At 31.0% G+C, this 20,532-nt stretch overlaps 2 protein-coding genes across 8 annotated transcripts; one reads left to right on the top strand and one right to left on the bottom strand.

The window, feature by feature from the left end:
- The first annotated feature begins 6,666 nt into the window (after positions 1 to 6,666).
- Positions 6,667 to 17,712, top strand: LOC109818416 (putative protein S-acyltransferase 14). 6 transcript variants are annotated; one of them, XR_014433350.1, is made up of 8 exons: positions 6,667 to 7,223; positions 7,786 to 8,005; positions 8,094 to 8,185; positions 9,743 to 9,866; positions 9,941 to 10,032; positions 10,421 to 10,489; positions 10,670 to 10,768; positions 17,143 to 17,712. XR_014433350.1 is itself a non-coding variant. In XM_020383873.3 (7 exons), the coding sequence occupies exons 1-7, from the start codon at positions 7,014 to 7,016 to the stop codon at positions 17,266 to 17,268; spliced, it is 933 nt and encodes a 310-aa protein (XP_020239462.1). In that variant the 5' UTR covers positions 6,669 to 7,013; the 3' UTR covers positions 17,269 to 17,712. The 6 variants fall into 6 exon arrangements, 4 of the variants coding, with proteins under 4 accessions (XP_020239462.1, XP_020239465.1, XP_020239463.1 ...); XR_014433351.1 differs by having other exon boundaries at positions 6,668 to 7,223; positions 10,424 to 10,489; XM_020383873.3 differs by lacking the exon at positions 10,670 to 10,768 and having other exon boundaries at positions 6,669 to 7,223.
- On the bottom strand, positions 13,024 to 15,810 carry LOC145956942 (uncharacterized). 2 transcript variants are annotated; one of them, XR_014433349.1, is made up of 3 exons: positions 14,077 to 15,810; positions 13,324 to 13,993; positions 13,024 to 13,232 (listed from the first exon to the last, which is right to left on the bottom strand). XR_014433349.1 is itself a non-coding variant. In XM_083072925.1 (2 exons), the coding sequence occupies exons 1-2, from the start codon at positions 15,477 to 15,479 to the stop codon at positions 13,777 to 13,779; spliced, it is 1,620 nt and encodes a 539-aa protein (XP_082929051.1). In that variant the 5' UTR covers positions 15,480 to 15,810; the 3' UTR covers positions 13,024 to 13,776. The 2 variants fall into 2 exon arrangements, 1 of the variants encoding a protein (XP_082929051.1); XM_083072925.1 differs by having other exon boundaries at positions 13,024 to 13,993.
- Positions 17,713 to 20,532: the final 2,820 nt, after the last annotated feature.

Here is a 20,532-nt window from a genome sequence, read left to right as displayed (position 1 = left end):
ACCTAAAAAATAGTAGTAATCGAACATTTGATATCTGAGACAAGAAGAATACATTGAGTGCACAACTTAAAGCCAAATTTTTACTCCAACATAATAGTCATCGACAATGGATTGGTAGTAATGAAAGTAACATAACTACAAAAGATCAACAACAATAAAAGCTAATTTAGAAGTCCAAGTTGACAACAAGTAGAGCACCACAATATATAACCAAAAGAAACTAAGTTTTTATAACACTTTATAAATTCAGAAACCATGATAACCTAAAGCAGTCCATAATATAAAAAAAACTAGGTCTAAATATTAGACTAGCTATTGCTACCACCAGATGATCCTCTAGTATCTAACGACGATTCAGGTTCACTTCCAACATCACTAGGATGAAATAAGAAAAATAAATTAGTATCAGCACAGTTTAGAGATAAAGGAAGTGCAATTTAGTCCTAATATATAATTCCATAATTCAAGTGCAATCTCCAAGATCAAACTAATAAATATCTTAAGAAATAAAATTGTATCAAATTGTCACCTCTATATGGTGTTGAAGCAACAAATAAGAGAAAGCAAAAACAAGTAACTTGAGCCTATTTAGTCACATCCAACATTACATTCAATCACCAAATAATAAGTCATAATACTTTACCTGTGAAACAAAAAAGCTAACCAGTTCATCAGGAATCTTTCCTTCCTTCATTATCATATAGGCCTTAAGGGCATTGAAGGTTCCTTGTAGTTGGGATTCCAAAAGATTGAACTTTTGTTTGCATTGGTTAGAACATGATGATGATGAAGCAACATTGGATGAAGAGAGGCTCAAATCACTAATTCGAAGCCTAGTATTACGAAATGTATTAATAGGAGCTGCTCCCATACCCATGCATCTCACTCTCCCAGAGTGTTCTCGCCCAAACACTCTACCAACAACATCATTAGAAAAAATTTCAAATTCATCAGTAGTGCTTTGAGTCAGACCAACTTCAATTTTTTGTAGTGTATCCATATGAATAAATTACAAATAAATTTATAGATGTAAAATTTGATATATTATGCTCTTAAAATTTATACACGCATATATATATATATATATATATATATATATATATATATATATATATATATATATATTTAAGTCATTCGTTAAACATTTTTCGCTTAAAAATTGTATTATACTACATTTCACAACTATTTCTATTAATATATCTAAAAATTGAAATCATATTAAATTATACTTTATTGAAAATACGTAAATAATTAATATTAACAAAAAATTATGCAATATTAAAAAATAATTAAGTTAGTTAAATAATATTAAATGATAAATGAAAATTGTAGGTATAAATTATTATTTTTCTATAATTTTAATTTTATCCACATCTAAGATCTGCAAGTGCAAACCAACAACTTTTACGTGCGAATAATGAAGCCAATACATTAAATCAAAATTAATTAAGATTATAGTGACAGTATATAAATGTGGTTATAAGACTCTCATAATGTATAAATAAAATGTCCATGAATAGATGTATAATTGAATTGTACCTACAAGGTTTTTTAGTGATAGTTTTTATCTATCACTCCATGTCATTTTTCTTGTAGTGAAAGTTAAAATCTTTATTATGCACCCAAATAGATAATATTCATACAAATGCACATGACAACACTTAAGCTCGAAGTGACACTTACATAAAAAAAACATACAGTTTACCTCGTGTTCATGTGTAGCATATACATACATCGTTGGTTAATATTTTCATTAATTAATATAACCTTACTTTACTTGTAAAGTGATGACTTGTTTAATTTAGTGCATGTTTGATTCTAAGTTGAAGTGATTCTAGGTGATTTTTTGGATTAAATAAAAAATTTATACAGGATTTTACTGTTAATTCAATTTTATAATAAAAACATTTAAACTTAAATCATATTATTTAAAATTAATTTCCTTCAATTCTCATCCAAATGCATATTTAAGGGCTTTGTTTGATTTTTGCCGGTGATATGAAGATCATACATAATGTAGATAACATGAATTTAAACCTCTTTATTTTTCTGTGTGTAATTCTTGCTCATTACTATATTTTTTAATGTAGACATTAATATTTTTTCCTAATGACTTTTATTAATGTTACTTATACACTAAAAACTTATGGAATGGATAAGAAATGTAGTGAGAATTCAAACTTGAATAATATATGTGTAGCACCATTAACCTAAATTACCTAAACTTTGTAAGGGAAAAGAGAGAGATGCATATGGTATTGGCATTAAAATTGGAAAGCTTCTCACATCCCTATACGACACATGCATTCAATTATGTGTTGAAGTAGTGAGTTTGAAATTTAAAGATTTAATACTTCTTATGCTTATAATTAATTTTTATCTTTTATCTTTTATAATTTATTCTCCAATGATAAAATTCATTTATAATTTATAAAATTTCACAAAATAATATTTATATCTTTATATTTAAACAATTGCATTAAATTAGTATTTTCTGTCATCATTCATGTGCTTTAAGTTTTGATTCATAGCTACCCATTAAAATTCTTCAATATTCTATAATTCTTTTCACTAAAAAAATTATATATTTTTTTAAATTCTTATGAATAGAGATTAAAATATGGTGCATATGGATGATGACATGAAATAATAATCTAATATGATTGTTATCCATGCGATTTAAAATAGGTAAATTTTTGTTTTTTATTAAGTAAATTTTATCTACTTTTAAAAAAGTAATAATTTTTTAAGAAGCACTTTTTTTATAATCTCCTTTTTTAAGTGTAAGCAAACTTGCCCAATAATCAATATTGAAAGTATTTTTCTACTTTGACTCATGAAATGACATTAAAATTGCTATAAAAAAATTTATATTGGCTTGACCTGAATTAATTTAAATACCAATATAGAGAATCTAAAAATAACCAAATCAAACAACCCTTATATATTAATTGTGAATGATTATATAATTAAAAAAATATTTTTAGGGACTATTATTTGACATAAATATTTTTAGAATTTTTTTACAATTTATTATTTAATTGGTTTCAATATTTTTTATATAATTCAATATTTTTATTTATTATTTATTTATAAATTAAAATATAATATTTTTAAATAAATAATTAATAATTAAAATCAGATTGTACTATAATATAAATTTATATGTTTGTATTATAAAGAATTTAAATATAATTTATATATTTAAAGTATAGTATTTATTTGATATATAATATATTATTTATATATATATATATATATATAACATTTAGCATGCGAAATGTACATGATAAATATTTATTACACATATTTTTTAGTTTTTACAATTAAAAATAATTTATTTTAGTCCTTATATATTATTTTTATTTTCTTTTTTTTTACATTTTTATTTTTTTTAGTTTTTATACTTCTATAAATTTTTTTATTTTAGTTTCTATAAAAATAGATGCCAAAAGTTAAAAGAAAATAAACATGATATGTATAATAATAAAATAAAATATCTTTAATTATAAAGACTAAAAAATAAAATTGATGAAACTATAAAAATAAAAGAATAATTAAAAGAATTAATATTATAAAACTAAAATCCTAAACTTAATATGCCCATGTGTTACAATAGTTTTTAAATAAATAAAACACACATAAATACTACGTACCATTCAAATCCTTAAAAATATATGTCATAATCGCTTTAATCTTTGGAAATATAAAAGAAAATCTCATAAAGTGTAAAATGTTACTCATTTTAATTTAAAATTAATTTTTTTTAGTTAAATGATAATATTAATATATATTAGAAAATAAAGTGACAATAACTGATCACTTTTAGGGACTTAAACGAAACTATTAAAACTTTTAAGAACTCATTCATAATTTCTTTATTTTTAAGAATTAAAGTAAGGATGACTTATATTTTCAAATACCTAAATTTACACCACATAAATATAAAATAAACTTAAATATATTTTTAATACTCGCAAAATAAATAAATTTTGATTTTAGTCTTTATAATTTATTTTTATTTTTCATCATTAAATTTAGAATAAATATTTTTAGTCTTTTTTATTATTTAATTACTTTTTAACTTATTTATTTATTAAAGGTCTAAGTGATCCTTTCATATAATACTAAACATTATTGGTGATATCATATTAAGTTTGATATCTTTAATTTTTTTTATATATAAAATCTTAACTAAATATTATTTATCTACATTAAAATTGTTGTTAAGGTAAAAAAGTATAATGATTTTTGTAACACCCTGAATTTTTCTACTAATACTACGAATAATTATTATTTATTTTTGCATTTATGAAGATTATTTCTTTATAATTATTTTGATTAATTAAATGGGTTTGATTGAATTTTTAAAAGTTTTTAATAATAATCATTTATGAAAATTATTTTGTATAATATTATTAATTATGATATTTTGTTATAATTATTATTTGAAGAAAATCATGTTTTAAATTGTATTAATATTTTATTTTAATTTGATATATATATATATATATGTGTGTGTGTGTGTGTTATTTATTTATTTATTTATTTCATAGTCCCGGAACGGGCCGTTCCAATTTGGGAACGGAACGTTCCAACTCAAGCATGCATAGGTAAAATTTCAACCCAGAACGGGCCGTTCCGGATGTGGTTTTAAAGAATAAAGTATTGACTTTGAACAGGACGTTCTAGTTTTGGAACGGGCCTGAGAGAGGCTTTTGTACATGTTCTATGTGCCCAGAACGGGCCGTTCCGGATTCGGAACGGGCCGTTCTGGCCAAATCTTGATGTCATTTTGGCACTCTAGAAAAATGCATTTTTCATTTTTGTCCCTTTTTCTTCTACACTTTCTGGAGACCAAGGGGAACTCGGAGGAGGAGATCCTGCTTCAGTTTCAACCCCTGTTTATCGAGGTAAGGAGGGAGTTAGAAATCTCGCTCTGGGTGTGGGATTGTATGCTGGGTAGTGGGATTGACCCCCAATCTTGTGTTTGTTGCATGTCATATTTTTCTTGTATATTCCAATTACTTAATTAATATGCGTGTATGAATAGAAACTTTATTTAGGCTATGATTGTGGAATTTGGTATTCCTATGGCTTCCTACGGGAAACTCTAAGGGAGTGCATTGGTGCTTGTATGAGTAAATTTAATTGTGATAATAATTATATACGTGAGTTGTCTTACTTTAAATGTTTATTGCATAAATTGGAACGCTCTATGGGTTCTTGAGAGAACCCTATGAGCAGCAGGCAAAATAGGAATATTTCTATTTTGCCTTGTAATTGCTTTGTTGTGTTCCTTGTTGGATGTGATGCATGAGTATGTTGTTAATTTTGAAAACAAATATGTTTTATATGAATTAGAGTGCTCTGTGGGTTCCTACAGGAAATCCTATGAGAAAACGGGCAAAATATGAATGTTTTCTATTTTGCCTTCAGATTGCTTTGTTGTGTTCCTTAATGTTTGCAGAGTGTAAATATCTGTTTAATTTCGCAAATAGATGAGTTTTAATATGGATTAAAGTGCTCTGTGAGAATTGTGAATATAATGTGATAATGTGATAATGTGAATGTGATGATGAGATGTGATGATAATAATGTGATGTGTTAATGCATAGGGTCTTGTTTGACATGCATCATTTGCATAATGTTTTATGGGTACGATATGGAATACATCGCCAGAGAAGGCTCCCTAGTGTAAAAGCTTTGGGGATTAGTCCTTGAGGATAGCTCGGTTTGGAAGTTCCAGTCTCGCCCATTGTGTGCATGGGATGTATCTTGCGCGGCTTAGCTATCCTGACGAGACTCTGGTAGTATATCCTTCTAGTGAGAGTGCGCAGAGGGTGTGACCCGACATGTACTCCTAGACTACTCTTTGTGTATTGCTAGCGGCAATATGCCATGTGATGTTTTACTGGCGTTACATGCATGATAATATGTAGTCTGTGTCCATGCATATGCATTCTTATTATTAAATGATGATAAATTACTATTTGTATGACTTGGATGATTAGATAAACTATTGTTGATTGATCTATTGTTTGCGTTTGGCTATCCGGTGTGCGTTCCTACACTGTGAGCCAGAGTGAGATGTTTCTCACTCCCTTTTTTTGTGTTGTTTTTCTTGTTTGATATATAAGAGACCATTAGTTGCATGAGGCTCAGGATGTGGACATGGAGCTTAGGCTTCTATGTGAGATTTTGTTCTGATAAGACATGTGACATCAAGACATAGATAGAATTAGAATATGACATTGTTTATGATTTATTAAAGTATATATTTTGAAAAATTCAATTTTTATTCTTTGTAATTTTATTTGCTATTTGGATTAAGGACATGAATATGAATTCTCTACTCACATGATTATTAGAATTGTCGTTTCAATTTTAAATATTTTTTTATCCAATAAGATATTTCTTTTTATTATTATATATATATGTTGGGATAGAGAGTGTCACAATTTTAAATTTTAAAAGATGAAAATAAAAAAAAAATTTCAAGAACTGAAATTAAAATTTACTTATTTTGTGAAAAAAATATTTTATAAAAAAAAATACACAACCAAAATCTAAACCCATTTAATTTTGTTGCATTAAAAACATATTTAAATTTATAAAATATAATAAATAGTTTAATCACATGCAATACTTGAACGTTGATTATACCAATGATACCGATACAATGTCTTCTATGATCGGTAATTTCAAGTTTTCCACGTTTCAGTCATTGTCCAAAACATTCCCAATCTTCCGTCCAATTCTGCATAAACCCTAGATTCACGCAAGTAAAAAAAAAACTTTTCTTTTTTCATTCTCTCCAGAATTGGAGCACTGCCATATCCTCCCGCGTGTTTCCTTGTTCGAGGACATTGATGATTCTGCCGGTTCCGTCACCGGCAGCTGGTGTTGTGTTCCGCTTCTGGGATCACCGCCAAGTGCGTAAAGGAACAATCTTTTGGCGCTAAATTGTGTTGTGATTCCTCTTTTTTTTTTTCTTTTTTTTTTTTCTAGCCATGTATAGATCCGGGGTTGTCATGGGTTGGAACGTGTTTAAGTTTTGCACTTCCCTGAGAGGATTAGGCTCGATCATGATATTGATGGTTCTTGGGCTTGTGGGTGTTACCTATTACGCTGTCGTTTTGACTAATTATGGACCTGCCTTGTTTCTCGGTGGCCTTGATACTCTTATCTCCTTGGCGGTGTTGATTTTGTTTCATTTTTTGGTAAGTTTTAAATTTTTTTTTTTTTTTTTTGTAACAATTCAAAATTATAGTTTTCATTTTATTTTTGGATGGGGAATTGAGTTAATCTGTGTTTCTGGCATTTGGGTTTTGAATTTGTCTGTGAAAGAATGAACCTTTTCAAAACAAATTTCAGGGGAAGAAGTGGGCCAGTTTTTTAAATTTAGCTTGCCTGTTATGACCATTATGATGTTTTGGGATTATATGGTGGGTTAGAGTATTTAATTTTGATGGTGATTTTGGAAAGTTTGAATTTTCTAAGTACAACAACACACTAGGTGTAGCTGGCATGGATCACACGGCGTCATTAAATCATTAAATATGGTTAAAAATCAATTTCTTAGGTATATTATTCCTTTTTGTTTAGTAATTGAATAAAAGTGTTTTGGAGCCCTTTCTCTTCTGCATTTCATATTAAGATACGCAGTTTTACTCAAGAAGAAATCTTTTGAATAATTACATCAGGAGATCACTCAAGTATTATGTCTTTTAGTATGTGGACTGAATGAATATGGTCATATAATATTTCTCTTTGATTATGCAGTTGGTTATGTTATTGTGGAGTTACTTTGCTGTTGTGTTTACGGATCCGGGGACTGTTCCTCATAACTGGAAGCCTTCCGTTGATGAGGAGAGAGGAGAGGTTGATCCATTAAATGAGGTGGAATTAAGTAATCTGCAATCTGATCCTTCAAATCAACGGATTAGATACTGTCGGAAGTGCAGCCAGCCCAAGCCACCCCGATGTCATCATTGTTCTGTTTGTGAGTTTTGGCACACAAAAGTTTTGATTATATAAAGGTAAATTGAAACAAGTTAGGATAACTTTTACCCTTTCTGGTTTGATGCCAGGTGGACGATGTGTACTGAAGATGGACCACCATTGTGTTTGGGTAGTCAACTGTGTTGGGGCTTTGAATTACAAGTATTTCCTTCTTTTCTTGGTATGGACACCTTAGCTCAAAAACTTATTAAACTGATTAGTGATCACTCATGTGAATTGAATTGTTTTCATAACATCTTCCGTATCCCAATTGCTTTCTGTTAAAAGAAAGAAACAAATATCTAATTTTCATACCTTAGTAAGTGTGGAAATGGTTTGTTCTTCATTCATATCTTCATTGGATCCATAATATTTAATGATAGTATCTCCATTGAAGTGCAGTATGATCTTCCTTAATGTTCCCTTCTGCTTCAAGTTGCCATTAAAATGCAAGATACTTCCTGAATTTTCCACTATTGCAGCCCAGGAATTGCTTAAATTTTAGGGTTGCATGGAATGAGGAATTATTGAAATAGATGGTAACTATTTGGGATTAAAAATTGTGTGTGGGGATTCAATTCCACCACTCCACCTAGAATTCAAATATAGAATTCTACTCCTAACTCCTAAGTTGAAGAGAAAGAAACACCAAAATGTATCCCCTGAATATGCTTCAGTGATGTTCTTTCTGTGAAACTGGAAAAACCAATGATCAAGGAGCCAATGAGATCCATGATCCTTGAGATAGTTGGAGGTAGATCTGCTACCTTTCTTTCTGTTCCTTAACTCAGGATGGAACAAACAGACATTGGTTTGTGAATTGAATAAATGATGGATTTCATACCATAGATTCCATGAATGAAATAACCGCCCAAATAAGTAACAATTTTGATAACAAAGAGAGAAGCCAGGAGAACTTCTTGTTCCCAGTGCTAGCACTCCTCATTGGCTCTGCCATATTCGTGGTCTTCATGGAAGAAACAGTCAGGAACTTTTTATGATAAATCAATGAAGCCAGGGACCTTTAATCACAGCCACCACTTGTTGCTTCCAGATTTACAAAAATTTCCTCATCTAATCTCACTCCAATTGAGTGCAAAAAAGTAGCTAGAGCTGTTGCCAAAGCTGGCGAAGGAGGATGTGGTTTTCCTAATTCTGGAAAGGATGTAATGGTGAAACCATGACTGACATCAGGCTCTAGATATCATGAAAGAATATGAGCATGTGAAAAAATAAAAGGAAGTGTGGGAAACTGAGAGAAAGTGAAAAGAGTAAAATTCAGATACCAGTCTGAGAAACTAACCAAACTAGGTTTTTTGTATTCTCCTAAACTCATTGTTGAGTTCTTACATTTATTAGAGTCTGTTATACAGTTGGATACCGCTGATAGAACATCTAACTAACACTGATAGACTTTGAAGAACTAATAGCTAAGTGTTACAATACAACAGAAGCAAACAGTTTATGCCACTGAACTAGAAACTTACCTACCAGTACCCCCAACACAAGTATATCTCTGACACTAATTAGACATGAAATTACTATTCTTTTGCGGGTATTTGTATTTTGAAAAAGATGTTTTAGTTTTGATCATTTTCAAGATGAGAAGTCATATTAGTATAAAACATATAACATATAATTATTAATTGATTTATGATATTGTGAATATGTTGGGTTATTTGTACCTGTCATTTTGGAATTCCATAATTATATATTATAATGTTTAATCTTATTACAGTTCTATACTTTCCTTGAGACCACTCTTGTGACTATAACATTACTGCCACAATTCAAAGCATTCTTTACTGATGGAGAAATTCCTGGAACACCTGGCACTCTTGCCACAACTTTTCTCACTTTTGGTTAGGTCCTGAAACATGGTTTCTAATTGATTTGTGAGTTTCATATTTGACTTTCTATAACACTGTTGGATTAGCTGCAGTTTTGAATCTGGCCTTTTGCTTGAGTCTCTTGGGATTTCTTGTCATGCACATGTTATTGGTAGCTGCTAATGCAACCACTAATGAGGTATAATTTTGCATCCTTTTCTACTTCAGAAATCTGTCAATCTGTCTATCTTAACAAGAAAGAGTTTGAACTCAGTTTTCATGCAACTTGCCTTTATTTGTTTGATTTGGGATGTCTCTACCTTACATTTTTTGTTTTTTACCCAAGAAACAGTTCTGGTCTTAGTTGAATGATAGTGTTTGATTGCTTTGAAATTATGAATCTTTGATAATGCTTGCGCTAGTCATTCTGAAAAAGAGGTAAATTCCTTTTATGTGCACATGCATGTGCATTGCCATGTGTTGTGAAAACATTATTGTATTCTATATAATACTTTCTAATTTTTATCATAATGGGAGGATAGCTTGTATAATGTGGGTACTGATGGAATTTTCTCCCTTCTTGTAAGAAGGCATATGAGAAGAGGACTGCTCCAAAATGGCGTTATGACCTTGGTCGTAGAAAAAATTTTGAACAGGTTTGTGCATGTTGCTTTTTGGTATTGTTTTTATTTTCATTTTTGATGTTCTTTACAGTTGGTATTAAACCTACTGCGATCAAATTCCTTAATAAATGATTTTAACAGAGTTTTACAATGTGTTTTAACTACTCAAGCACTAATTCTATCTCCTCAATGCAATTGAACAAAATTATGTAGGGAAGCTCAATTTAAGACTCTCTTTCACTCTGATCTGTTGGGAGAACATCATTGATGGCCATAGGGAATTAGTTATGGAATTGGAAACAAAAATAAGAGGTATTTAATGAAAAGGAAAGCATTCATTATAGTGAAGACACAAAAAATCATTTTATTCTTGCTTTTTAAGCAATTGGAACTATTTAATAAAATGTACTACAATCGTTTCTATATATAAAAAACAAATTCCTAATTCATCAAGATCAATGAAAATAGTTAAATTAGTTAGTAATGTCATAATTTGAAATTTTATTTCAAAAATACTCCTAGAATTAAATAGTGTAGATAGTCATTATATTTAATGGCACTACTCAAAAGTCAAGAAATAATTTTTTCGACTAATGAACATGACTTATAGTATTAATTTCCCAATAAATACATTCACTTTTATGGAAAACGAGTAGAAGACTCATTAATAATCTCATAATAAATTAAGGGCAAAAGAAAATTATCAATTAATACATTTTAAAGTAGATCCATGTTTCTTATAATTAGGAGCACAATAAGACGGTCGTTTGTTTCCTATATTTAGGAATGTAAGTAGTATTAAATATTTCCTAACAAATACCCTTAGATAGCTCTTTAGCTGGGTTCTGATTCTTATCTTACCGCAAAAAGATATCAATTTCCAATATAATCCAAACATGAAATTTTCTTAAAATGTCAAATGTATATTATTAGCTGCGGAAGGTAGTTTGTTTGACTGCTAATTTTGTCTCTAAGGAGTGAAATCTGTTACATTTGGTGTTTTATACTTCATTGAAATTAGAATATAATGGCATCTCCATGCGGCATAAACTAGTTTTGGCATGATTGTTTTGCCATCCTAATTTCTCTCATTAAGCAGCTATACTAGGGCACCACTGATGTTGCAAATAAATTGGTATGCCAGCCAGACCACTTTTAGACTTTGATTCCATAAGATTTTTTTTTAAATGTATAACATGTAGATTTGTTTGAACATTAATGCAAATATTCACTTATTTGTGTTTATGTTTGCAAACGAATCCAGATATTATTATAATTTTCTCTTGAAAGTACATTGGAAATTAACTTGATTCCAGAGTAGGCTGCTAATGACCAATGGCTTTATATGTTTGAATAGAGTTGGCAACAAGGCCTGCCTGACTAGGACAGTTTCCTCTTTCCCTGAATTTTTTTATAACCTTAAAATATAAATTGAGATGGGCTTAGCTCCATATAGTCATATGATTTGGACTTTAATCTATTCTAGTTAATGACCATAGCATAGCACCATTTTCTTAAATAAGGAAGTGCAACTGTACAAATACTTTAGCCAACTGTTATAAGTTCCAAAGATGTTTTAGTCCACGCATGGTTAATATGAGCAACCTACTACTGGTTCCGGCAGGAGCAGTGGATAGAACATTCCGAAACTAGCATTCATAGGTCTAGTTGATAGTTTAAGTAGATGAAGGCATGGAGCTTCAAGATGATGAATATGAACATCTTCTGCAATAAGAAATGTGGCATGAAGTTGTCTATATTTTCTGATTCTAATGCAAATATTAAAATACGTATGTTATTTTGTTTCACTTGGAGTTTATTTGGTACAAGTTAAAAGTGATTTTGGGAGCTTCTCTACTGAAAATAATTTTCAATAGAAAAACTCTCAAAATTGCTTCTAAGTTTGTATCCAAACAGACTCATAGTTGTGTATATTTTAGAACTATAATTTGATCTTTCCACATTAGAGATGGTACCATCATTTTGTACTTGTTCCTATCTATGCGAGTAGGAGAGTAGGAGAGTAGGATTGATAAATTGACTCTGGCATAAATAAGATAGAGATTTAAAAGTATTCTAAGTCTCTATTTAGATAAACTTCTAAGCACTTACAAGAGAAGAGAATAAAAAGGTCAAATGAATTAAGCTTTTTCTACAAGTTAAAACCATGGTAGTTGAATCGAGATACAAATAATGTATCGGAAGGCTTATTTTTTGAATCGTGAATCGAATCGTATCGTGAATCGTAAGATTCATGATCAATAAAAACATAGTGTATATATATGCATACAAGACATATAAAAATGAAGTCATACATAAATATATAGTAATTAGTAACATATAAACTTCAATACAAACAAAGATACAACTATACAAATAAAAACAGTCTCAAGGCCAAAAGAAATGACTGCACAGTTCAACAACAAAGCCTACAACAAAAACCATTGTTGTTGCTAAATATATGCATATACCAGGGACTGGTTGCTACTCTAATTCAGCAATATAGCTACCCAAAAAAAATATTAGTGTTGTTGCAGCATAAACTCAACAACAAGTGGTGCTACTGCCACACAAATTCAGTCATATAGCCTCAAAAAATCTATACAAAATGCCCCTATCCAAGATCATTCATCATCCCCAACCCCAAGATCTACATCACTCAAGTCATCTTCATCTTCTAATATCAAAAGTTCTTCTTCTTCATTATCTTCAATTTCATCCTCATCTTCTATTATTGATTTTCCCTTACCAATCTTGGCATTCAAGTTTCTTGGACCTATGTAATCAAAAGAAATAAGAAAATAATAAGGTCTAGTTCTAATTCCAACTTCCAAGTTCTAAACTAACTTTTAAATATAAATAATTACCTCTCTTTCTTTTCTTCTTTGGAGCTCCCTCATCAACACCAAAGCACTCATGTACATCCATCCATGAGGCATCAATAGGCAAGCAAGGATTCTCCTTTTCGGTGATCCATTCATCATCGGATTCAATATCTGACAAACATATGGGATCATAGGTATCTCCATTCTCTTCTCTACTATTTTGCCTCATCTCAAGTTGAAGATTATATTTGACATATACAAGTGCATTTAATCTTTGTTGCTCCAATCGATTTCTTCTCTTAGTATGCACTTGGTCAAATGTACTCCAATTTCTCTCACATCCCGTGGCACTACATGTAAGACTCAAAATTCTCATGGCCACCTTTTGTAACTCTTTACCTCTTCCACCGTAACTCTCTCACCAAAGAGCTACAAAAAAAAATGTATTTATTTTACAAATGTAGTTATTAATTATTATGTATTATGTTTATGATATTAATAAAGAGTAAAAATTAAAGGGATACCCGGTTGTTTCTTATCTCTAGTAGCTATTGCCATGTCCATTCCAAAGATCTCCTTAGCTCCCTTAAACTTTTCAAGTTGTTGATCTATTATAACTCTTGTCCTTATATCCGGAACCATTCTTTGAAAGGTTTCATATAAACCAATTAACACTTCACTATCCGGATTGAAGTTCTTGTCATAATGATACCTAACCAAATAAGAAATAACTTAGCTACTAGGCACAAAGAAAATAGTAGTTCTTAAAATGATAATTATTTTTAAATAATTTACCTAGGATTGAGATAATAGGCAGCTGCATGAAGAGGCCTATGAAGCTGCAGATTCCACCTAGTGTCAATAATCTTCCACACTTTTTTATACCTTGACTCTTGCATTTGAAAGTTTTGAGCAATTTTCTCTTTAGCCCTATCCATTGCTTCATAAATATATGGTGAGGCTGGCTTTGAATCACCATCTACAAGCCTTAACACTTTCACAAGTGGAATCACGCACTTTAGACAATATGTAATTGATCTCCAAAATCTATCATCACTCAACACTAGGTTCATGACTTGCTTTGCCTCACTTTTACTAGCATGTGGACTAGTAGCCCATTCCTCCGATGCAAACATTGATCTAAGAGCATTCTTTTGTTGTTTAATGCAATTTAGTGTAAGATAAGAAGTTGCAAATCTTGTCACAGCTGGTCTTGCTAATTCCCCTCCATTGGAATATTGTCTATACAAATTAAGGACCCATGTATGCCTATATATGTAGGTAGTAATCTTCTTTGCATTAGCAATGGTATTATAGAATACCGGAAGCTCTCCAATGTCCTCAAGGATTAGATCAAGGCAATGGGCTGCACATGGGGACCAAAATAGTTTGGTTCTCTTCTCCATTAACATTTGTCCAGCAGCCACAAGATTAGAAGCCCCATCCGTCACAACTTGGACTACATGCTCCTCCCCAATTTCTTCAACAATGTTGTCTAACAATTCAAACATTTTTTTCCCATCCTTTATCACATCACTAGTATCAATAGATTTCAAAAAAACAGTCCCACTTGGACTGTTAACAAGAAAATTAGTGAGTGATCTTCCTTTCCCATCCGTCCAACCATCACACATCAAGGTGCATCCCCATTTCTCCCAATCACTTCTATATTTCTCTAAGCTTTTTTGGATGTTATCAACAGCTTTCTTCAAAAAAGAAACCCTCACCTCATGATAAGTTGGTGGCTTCAAACCTCTCCCATATTCTCCAACAACCTTCAACATTTGAATAAAAAGAGGACTCCTTACCAAATTAAATGGTAATGCATTACCATAAATGCATTTACAAATTTCTTGAATCACAAATTCCCTATCTTTACAAACTTCATTCATTGTCTTTTGTTGGAAAATTTTAGATGTTCCCTCTTTTCCTTTTACTGTCCCATTCTCTATATTCAAGCAATCCTCTTTCTTTTTATCTTTAGTTTCCAAGAGCTTGACAAATATTTCCTTCACATCATCCGGGACACTTGTGCAAGCAATCACATTTTCCTTTGTTCCAGCAAGATGATGTTTCATCCTTGAAATACCACCCCAACAAACATGAGAACAAAACTTACATTTTACTTTGAGTCTATTTGGAGGGATACTATCACAATAATTCCAAGTGATATCGGGCTCTCTTTTTGAATGACCCATTTTTTAATGGCCTACCAAGTACCAATAAATAGAAACTTAGACAGCAGCAAGAGAGGGAAGTTGTAGAGGGAATAAGAAAGAAAAAAATAGAGAACAAGTGAAGGAATGGACCACAAACAGCAACCCAAACAGCAACAAGAAGGAAGCCCTTACCTTGGACCACGAACAACAACCCAAGCAGCAACAAGAAGGAAGCCCTTACTTTGGACCACGAACAGCAACCCAAGCAGCAACAAGAAGGAAGCCCTTACCTTGGACCACGAACAGCAACCCAAGCAGCAACAAGAAGGAAGCCCTTACCTTGGACCACAAACAACAACCCAAACAAACGAAGCAACCCAAACAAACGAAGCAGAGAAGTTGAATCACGCAAATGGACCACAAAAAGTGAAACCCACTAAGTGGGTCATGTACATGGAGTCTAAGCGGGAGTTTCTGTCTCATTTCGTTTTTTTTTTAAAAAAAAAAATCATTTTTTTAGGGTTTTTAGAACCGGATCATACATGACCCGACCCGGTTTCGGAGGTGACCCGCAAATGTCCAGAATCGTGCGATTTCTCCTATGAATCGCGATTTTCCGATTCCGAACACGATACAAGCGATTCGCATACGATTCGTAATCAAAAACGATTCCACATGCGATTCGAATCGCAGAGGCTCCGTATCGTATCGTATCGTGCGATACATATCGCGTATCGTGCGATTCTTACTACCATGGTTAAAACCAATATTTATGGCCTATGCAATGTACAAGATAAATGATTATTTTTCTATAACTAAATTTTATAATATATAAATACTTTTTGAATATATAATTATATTTTAGATTTATGATAAGTAATTTACATTGTGATAGCAGCTATACAAGGTTACTTATAGTTATTGATAATTTATTTTAAGAAAATATTGAAATTTAATTTAGAACTAAATACCCAATATGTGAGATTAGGATAAGACATGTTGGCTCAATGAGAGCAATAATAATTCTCATAAACACACTCATATAAAAAAAAAATCTTGAAAACATTCTTATTGAAGAATGACAATGACTCTTGAAAACACTCATTTGAGATGAAGATTCATGTTTATTATTTAGGAGTAGATTAGTTTATACGTAAGTTAAAATCAGTTTTTGAAGAATTTAAAAGGGAGAACTTTCATAAAAGTTCAAATTTAATTTATGGGAGAAGTTTAGTTCCTTTACCTTCTCCTATACGTGTTCGTTAAGAAATTTATGTAAACAAGGCTTAAGTTTATTTCTTCCAGGCAAAACTATTGATTTGTGGTGTGTATGGTAAAATATATGTATGTGCATTTATTGACCCACATGAATATTTAGTATCTCAGTTGCTTTATGTGTGTGAAGCTAAGGAGTTTTGGAGTATCAAGATGTGGAAATGGAAATAATATAATAAAAAATTTGCAAGGTTTGAAACTTCCAAGAGATTATGTTAAACTTCCACTGCAGCCATGCCTTGATATTTGAGAATTAAGATGCTCTCTCTTATAACTTCAGAAGATAAAGAAAATAGTGTTTTATATTTCTTCTGAGATAATATGTTCATTTTAATTCTCCATGCTTGTTACATTAAATCATTTTTGAACAAGTTCAGAATTTTGAAGTTTCTACATTATATGATTTATGGTTCTGTGGTGGTACCAGGTGTTTGGGATGGACAAGGGGTACTGGTTCATCCCTGCTTATTCAGAAGAAGATATAAGAAGGATGCCTGTTCTTCAGGGCCTTGAGTATCCATCAACACCAGGCTTCAGCGCACAAGAGTTCTGAGAGCTAGCATTGCCACATCATGAGAAACTGCATTTACCTTTGTAACAGAAAACATGGAGCATCCAAAGCATCTCCTTTTGGTTGCTGGGAGTCCCAGTAGCAATTCATTTGCGCAGGCACTTGGTATGGTTGATGTTATTTTTCTTTCTCTGATGAGACGTGTGGTTGCGCCAATTTCATATGATGAGCAATGAGGAACAGGGTTTAAAGGTTTGACTAGTTAATGTGTTCAAATTCCTGATGACGTTATCTCATTCAGGATTAGGATATGTACAAGAAGGAATTTTCTCCTGTTAAATTTTTTTACCCTTCATTGGTCATACTGATGTTGCTTGGAATGTTTGTTGATTAAGTTCTACAATCAACTGTTCGTTGCATAGATGATGTTCAAATGTAATTCAACTTTTACGTTATTGTAAATATATGCAATTCATGTTTCATTTACCCCAATGTCTAATATTTCTTAAGATGCTTCTATTACTTAGATCTTGTTTGAATACAATATTATAAGTATTTTTGAAAAATTTTCTATTGAAAATAATTAAATAAAGAGTTTTTTTCAATAAAAAAAGTTTTAAAAAATACTTTTAACTTGTATACAAAGTACAATCACACTTAGTGTTTGCGAGTGTGTTTGTTAAAAAAATAACTGTGAAGGAGAAAGAATCATGCTTTAAGTAACAATGAGAACGGTCGAAAAATTAACTATAAGGAGAAGGAATCATGCTTTTCTTTACAATGAGAACCGAAGAAAAATTCTGAAGTTTCATGTAAGTAGACTAACCTCACTGATGGAACCTCACATCTGGATTAGGATGTTCAATCAGAAATCTACCTACTCCAACACATATCTATATGCACCACAGGTGCTTGAGGCTTTGCCACCAATTCATAATTCTTAATCAAGAATTTTTATATACATGTTGACAACAATGTCCACTACTATCTACACCTGTTATCTGTTTGGTTTGTAGTTTTTGGTAACAGTTTGGTTTGGAGTTTGGCAGAATTGGTTTTGAACTGTTGAATGTGATTGTGATGTTTGTGTAAATTAATTTGAATTACATATTTTGATGTGTATTTTTTTTATTATATAGCACTAGAATCAATTTTTAGGTTTAAAATAAATAACATTCAAGTTCTCTAACAGATAATAATTATCAATAAAATTAATAGATATTTTGTATTAATAACATAGTTATAAAAATAAATAAATCTAATTAGTCACATGAAATAAAATCATGCATGATGTGGGGCATGTAGTCTTTTCCATACAACCGTCAATATGCTGGGTGATATGACACCATTACATTTCTTGCCAACCATTAGATAGTAATGAAGAGAAGCAATTTGCACCTCCTCAGTGTCAAATGGCTTCTATCAAAGTTTTCTTTCATGAAGGCTCTCCCTCACTTCTTCCTATGTGATATTATCTTTTACCCATGTTGATAACATTTATGAATTTCTCATATGATGGAGGTAACGAAACATACCAACAATACCATTGCAGCATCTTCATCATCAATCAAGATGTCTTTGTTGTGCAAACCAATTATCATTGAGTTCAACCTATGCAAATGATCCTTCAAGGAAGATTTTTCCTTCAACGATAACTGGTTAATTGATTTTGTCATGTAAAAGAATAATTGGTCATTTTATATAAAAGGAACAACTCCCCCTCTGGCTTTCGTACATTTTGGATGGATTGCAAATATGAGTCCCAGTACTTTTGGGACATTTCTTCTCTCATGGAACCAAAACAAACAGTTGAAGGAACAAAATTTAATCTTAACAGAACGTTTCCCTTTCTTCCTTCCTCCCAATCTTAATGCTATGTGACAACTTGTTCGATGGAAATTTTCTAGGTGGTGACTAGAGAAAGAACATTCTCCACAAAACTTCGACAATCTAATTTCTCTATTCTCAATCAAACCCACCAATAGCTCCTAAATCTTGGTAGCTCTTGATATTAGTTATGATAGTAGAAGACAAAAAAGAGAAGAAGAAAACCAAACAACAACGTTGATTCATAGAAGCACAAAGAAATGATCAAGACACCAAATATCTAACGTTGATCACCCATATGGGCTATATCTACGAGTAATAATATAATACAGTAAAGATACAAAGATTTCAAAACCAACAAAAGCTCTCTCTCAATTCTGAAATTGAAGAAAATCCAAACCCGCAACCTTTATCAAAACCCACCCACAAATGAATTTCTCGTGCACAAAAATTGATAGTGTGAAAGGACAGACGTACATTGATTCTAAAGTTTTCTCTCATTTTAAATGTTTAAGAATGTGTGCTGTCAACAAAACAAGCACACAAAAAAATGAGAGCGACTCTCTTCCCAATGAAAATTCACTCTCTCTGATCTCCTTTACAAGTTTTGGTATGTCAACGGCATAATGCGACTACTCGTTAAAATCAATCTAACGAAAGACTTCAAAAGACAAAGCATGCTCACAACTAATTAAAAACTAAAAAGTGTATTAATCCTTCCTTATGCATTTATTTGTTGAAAACAATTTCAAATTTGGTATATTCAACCCCCACCCCCCCCCCCCCCCCCAAAAAAAAAAAACTTATGTCGTAAGGCTAGCTTTAGGCATTCAATATTGTCTGATTTGTGGATTTTCTACTTTCAAATGCACTTTGAACAAAATTCTACTCACAAATCATTCACTTTCAACGGAAGGGAACATGTATTCAAATACACTTTATTTTATCAAATTTGGGTTTTAAATTCAAATCCAATATCACCCAATTGGATACAAAATGCATTTTTTTTCCTTCAATTTTTGCTCAGTTTGTTGTTTGTTAAGTGGTATATAAACCTAGAGAGGGTGAAACTTTTTTTTATTTTATAACTATCATTTAATTATAAATGATCATGCATGATATAATCGTTGATTTTTGTAATAATTACTACGAAAGTTATTCTTTAAGTGATGTTTAATTAATTGATAGTGTGAAAATCTGTAAACTTCTTTTTGGTTGCAGTAAAAATCTTTAAACTAACCAAATAAGAAAATTAAACTCTAAACTAATATTTTAAGTATGGACTAATTTATTTTTTTGTTACTTATTTTAAACTTTAAATTATAATTATAATGATTATAATTTATATTAATTAGATCGATTTATCAACCTCTTCCATAAGAATATTGTTGTGTTATAAATATTTATACAAATTCTCGATCTATTTTATAAGCAAAGTATTAAATAAAAAATAAACATTTAATACGTTACAAACATAAA

Source organism: Cajanus cajan, chromosome 4 (assembly GCF_000230855.2).
Source record: "Cajanus cajan strain Asha chromosome 4, NIPB_CcT2T_4, whole genome shotgun sequence".
NCBI classification, from domain to species: Eukaryota; Viridiplantae; Streptophyta; class Magnoliopsida; order Fabales; family Fabaceae; genus Cajanus; species Cajanus cajan.
Note: the sequence above shows the minus strand (reverse complement) of the source record. Positions and strands in the feature narration are given on the sequence as shown.

Excerpts from the sequence above, each read along its gene's own strand:
- LOC109818416 (XM_020383873.3), top strand. The coding sequence starts at position 7,014 with ATGTATAGATCCGGGGTTGTCATGGGTTGGAACGTGTTTAAGTTTTGC. Across the intron at positions 9,867-9,940 it reads CACAACTTTTCTCACTTTTG|CTGCAGTTTTGAATCTGGCC; the intron begins GTTAGGTCCTGA and ends CTGTTGGATTAG. Across the intron at positions 10,490-17,142 it reads GTAGAAAAAATTTTGAACAG|GTGTTTGGGATGGACAAGGG; the intron begins GTTTGTGCATGT and ends TGGTGGTACCAG.
- LOC145956942 (XM_083072925.1), bottom strand. The coding sequence starts at position 15,479 with ATGGGTCATTCAAAAAGAGAGCCCGATATCACTTGGAATTATTGTGAT. Across the intron at positions 13,994-14,076 it reads GCCTATTATCTCAATCCTAG|GTATCATTATGACAAGAACT; the intron begins GTAAATTATTTA and ends TTATTTGGTTAG.